The sequence below is a fragment of the Schistosoma mansoni genome, chromosome 4, assembly GCF_000237925.1.
Source record: "Schistosoma mansoni strain Puerto Rico chromosome 4, complete genome".
Classification (NCBI taxonomy): Eukaryota; Metazoa; Platyhelminthes; class Trematoda; order Strigeidida; family Schistosomatidae; genus Schistosoma; species Schistosoma mansoni.
Window position 1 is genome coordinate 26,833,167 of NC_031498.1, and position 2,058 is coordinate 26,835,224.

General features: G+C 27.7%; 1 protein-coding gene across 1 annotated transcript; it reads right to left on the bottom strand.

Annotated features, from left to right (window-relative positions):
* Positions 1–183: 183 nt before the first annotated feature.
* Smp_124610 (hypothetical protein) lies at positions 184–1,593 on the bottom strand (the record flags this gene model as incomplete). The annotated part of the gene is made up of 1 exon (XM_018797354.1): positions 184–1,593. One exon carries the CDS (start codon positions 1,591–1,593, stop codon positions 184–186), a length of 1,410 nt encoding a protein of 469 aa, XP_018652404.1.
* Positions 1,594–2,058: the final 465 nt, after the last annotated feature.

Below are 2,058 nucleotides of genomic sequence, written 5' to 3' on the forward strand. Positions count from 1 at the left end.
GAAACGGCCGTCCAGTGCTTCCAGGTTTTCGATGGTGGTCTAACTTCAATTGACTCATGATTTTAACTAAAAAAGTTACTAAAATCTCCACAAAACCCCTTCTGATAAAATATAAATTTATACATTCTGTATGTTACAGACCTTACGAATAATTTTTTTATGAATAAACTATTATTGAACTTACTAACAAGCAGCTGTTTCCAATACACTAATATAAACACATTTTATTGCATTATAACAGTAATTTTCATATTGTCCAGTGCAATTCTCATATGGTCGTCCATCGAATTTATTCAAACCAAATGGTATAGCTAGTGTTTCTTCAACAGTTAATGAAATAGCTCTAATATTTAATGATGGTTTGATTGAATGTTGATATATTTCTGAATGATCATCATCGGTTGTTGCTGTTGTTGTTGTTATTGTCGATGTGGATGATGGTGATAATGATGTTGTATTCGTCTGATCCAATAATTCGTCAGTCATAAAATCTATTGAATTCGGTGTAGGTAACAGATTATTCAATGTAATAGGTAGATTAGTTGTAAATTCAATTGTCTCAGTTGGTGATGATGATGATGATGTTGGTTGTTCAGTGTAAGTAGTAGAAAAAGATGATGTATCAATATTATTCTCATCTTCTATGAATACTGTACTATTGACTAAATCTTCTACTTGTTTTCTCTCTTTTTCATCATCATTCAAAGTATTTTTCTGATCATTTGATTCATCTATCAAAAGATTTGAAACTTGTTCAGCCATACTGTTAGGTAACTCTTCATCATGATCTTTATGATTAACTTCAATAAGATTATTATCTTCATTATCCACAGAATTATCTGAAAATAGATTTGACTCATTATCTACTAACAAATTTGATTGGTTATCTATTGATACATTTAACTGTTGAATAGGTATAAACGATATCACACTACTACTGACATTATTATTATGATCATTAACATTTGTAACAATATTGATTGGATTGCTTTCTGTTATGTCAGTGGAAATAGATGCTGCAACTGTTTGACTTTTTATATGCTTAGATAAAACATCTCCAGTCAATTCTTGACTAAATCTAGCCACATCAATTTTATCAGGATTATCAAATTTAATTGATTTATGTTTACTATCATTATTATTTGTCCAATTTGTCACCGAATCATCATCATCATCTTGACGATGTCTTATTAAATTTAATTTATTCACTTCATCCGGTAATCGTAAAGCATCATCCTCTGTATCATCATGATCATCATGTAGAAATAATAAATCTTGTATCTCTGGATTATTCTTTAAAATTTCAATCGTTGAATCATTCATACTTAATGATTTTGAAAATGCCGATGGTTCTGATATTGATCTTTTCATTCGTTTCAAATGTAAATCTATATTTCTAGGATCTTTATGTTGAATTGGTTCTAAGTGAACTGTATTTCTAAGTAGATGAGCTTTAAGTTGTGTTGTAAATAATTGAATTTTATAAATACATGCATCAGTAAAACAATTATATCTTGAACGAATATCTCTTTCTTCTTTAACTAATTGTAATAAACGTTTTAACCAATCCGATTTGGTACGTATTACATTCATATATTTATTTACTGTACGTTGAACAATCATTTCAATGAATGTATAAGTGGTACTTTGTTCATTTGATTTATCATTATGATTTGATAAAGCTTGTAATAGATTCAATTCATCATGATTAGTTACTATTTTATTATTATTATTATCATAATTTATTTTGTTTAAATTATTTAAATGATCTTTTAAAGTTTCAAGGTTATGTTGTTGTTCAATGTGTTCAATGTCAACATGACTGTCAGATGGATGTTCGATTCCTTTTTTCATTCGAACTAATTGAGGATTGAATAGTGTAGGTTCTGTTATATCATTGAAGTCGTTGTCAGATTCTGAATGTTTTTCACATTGAACATAAAACATTGAATATACAATTAAGATTATTGTTGTTTGTATAAAACATTGAACATATACCATGTTATTCATTATTTAAACAACATGTAATAGTAATGGTAATAATAATAATGTTATGTA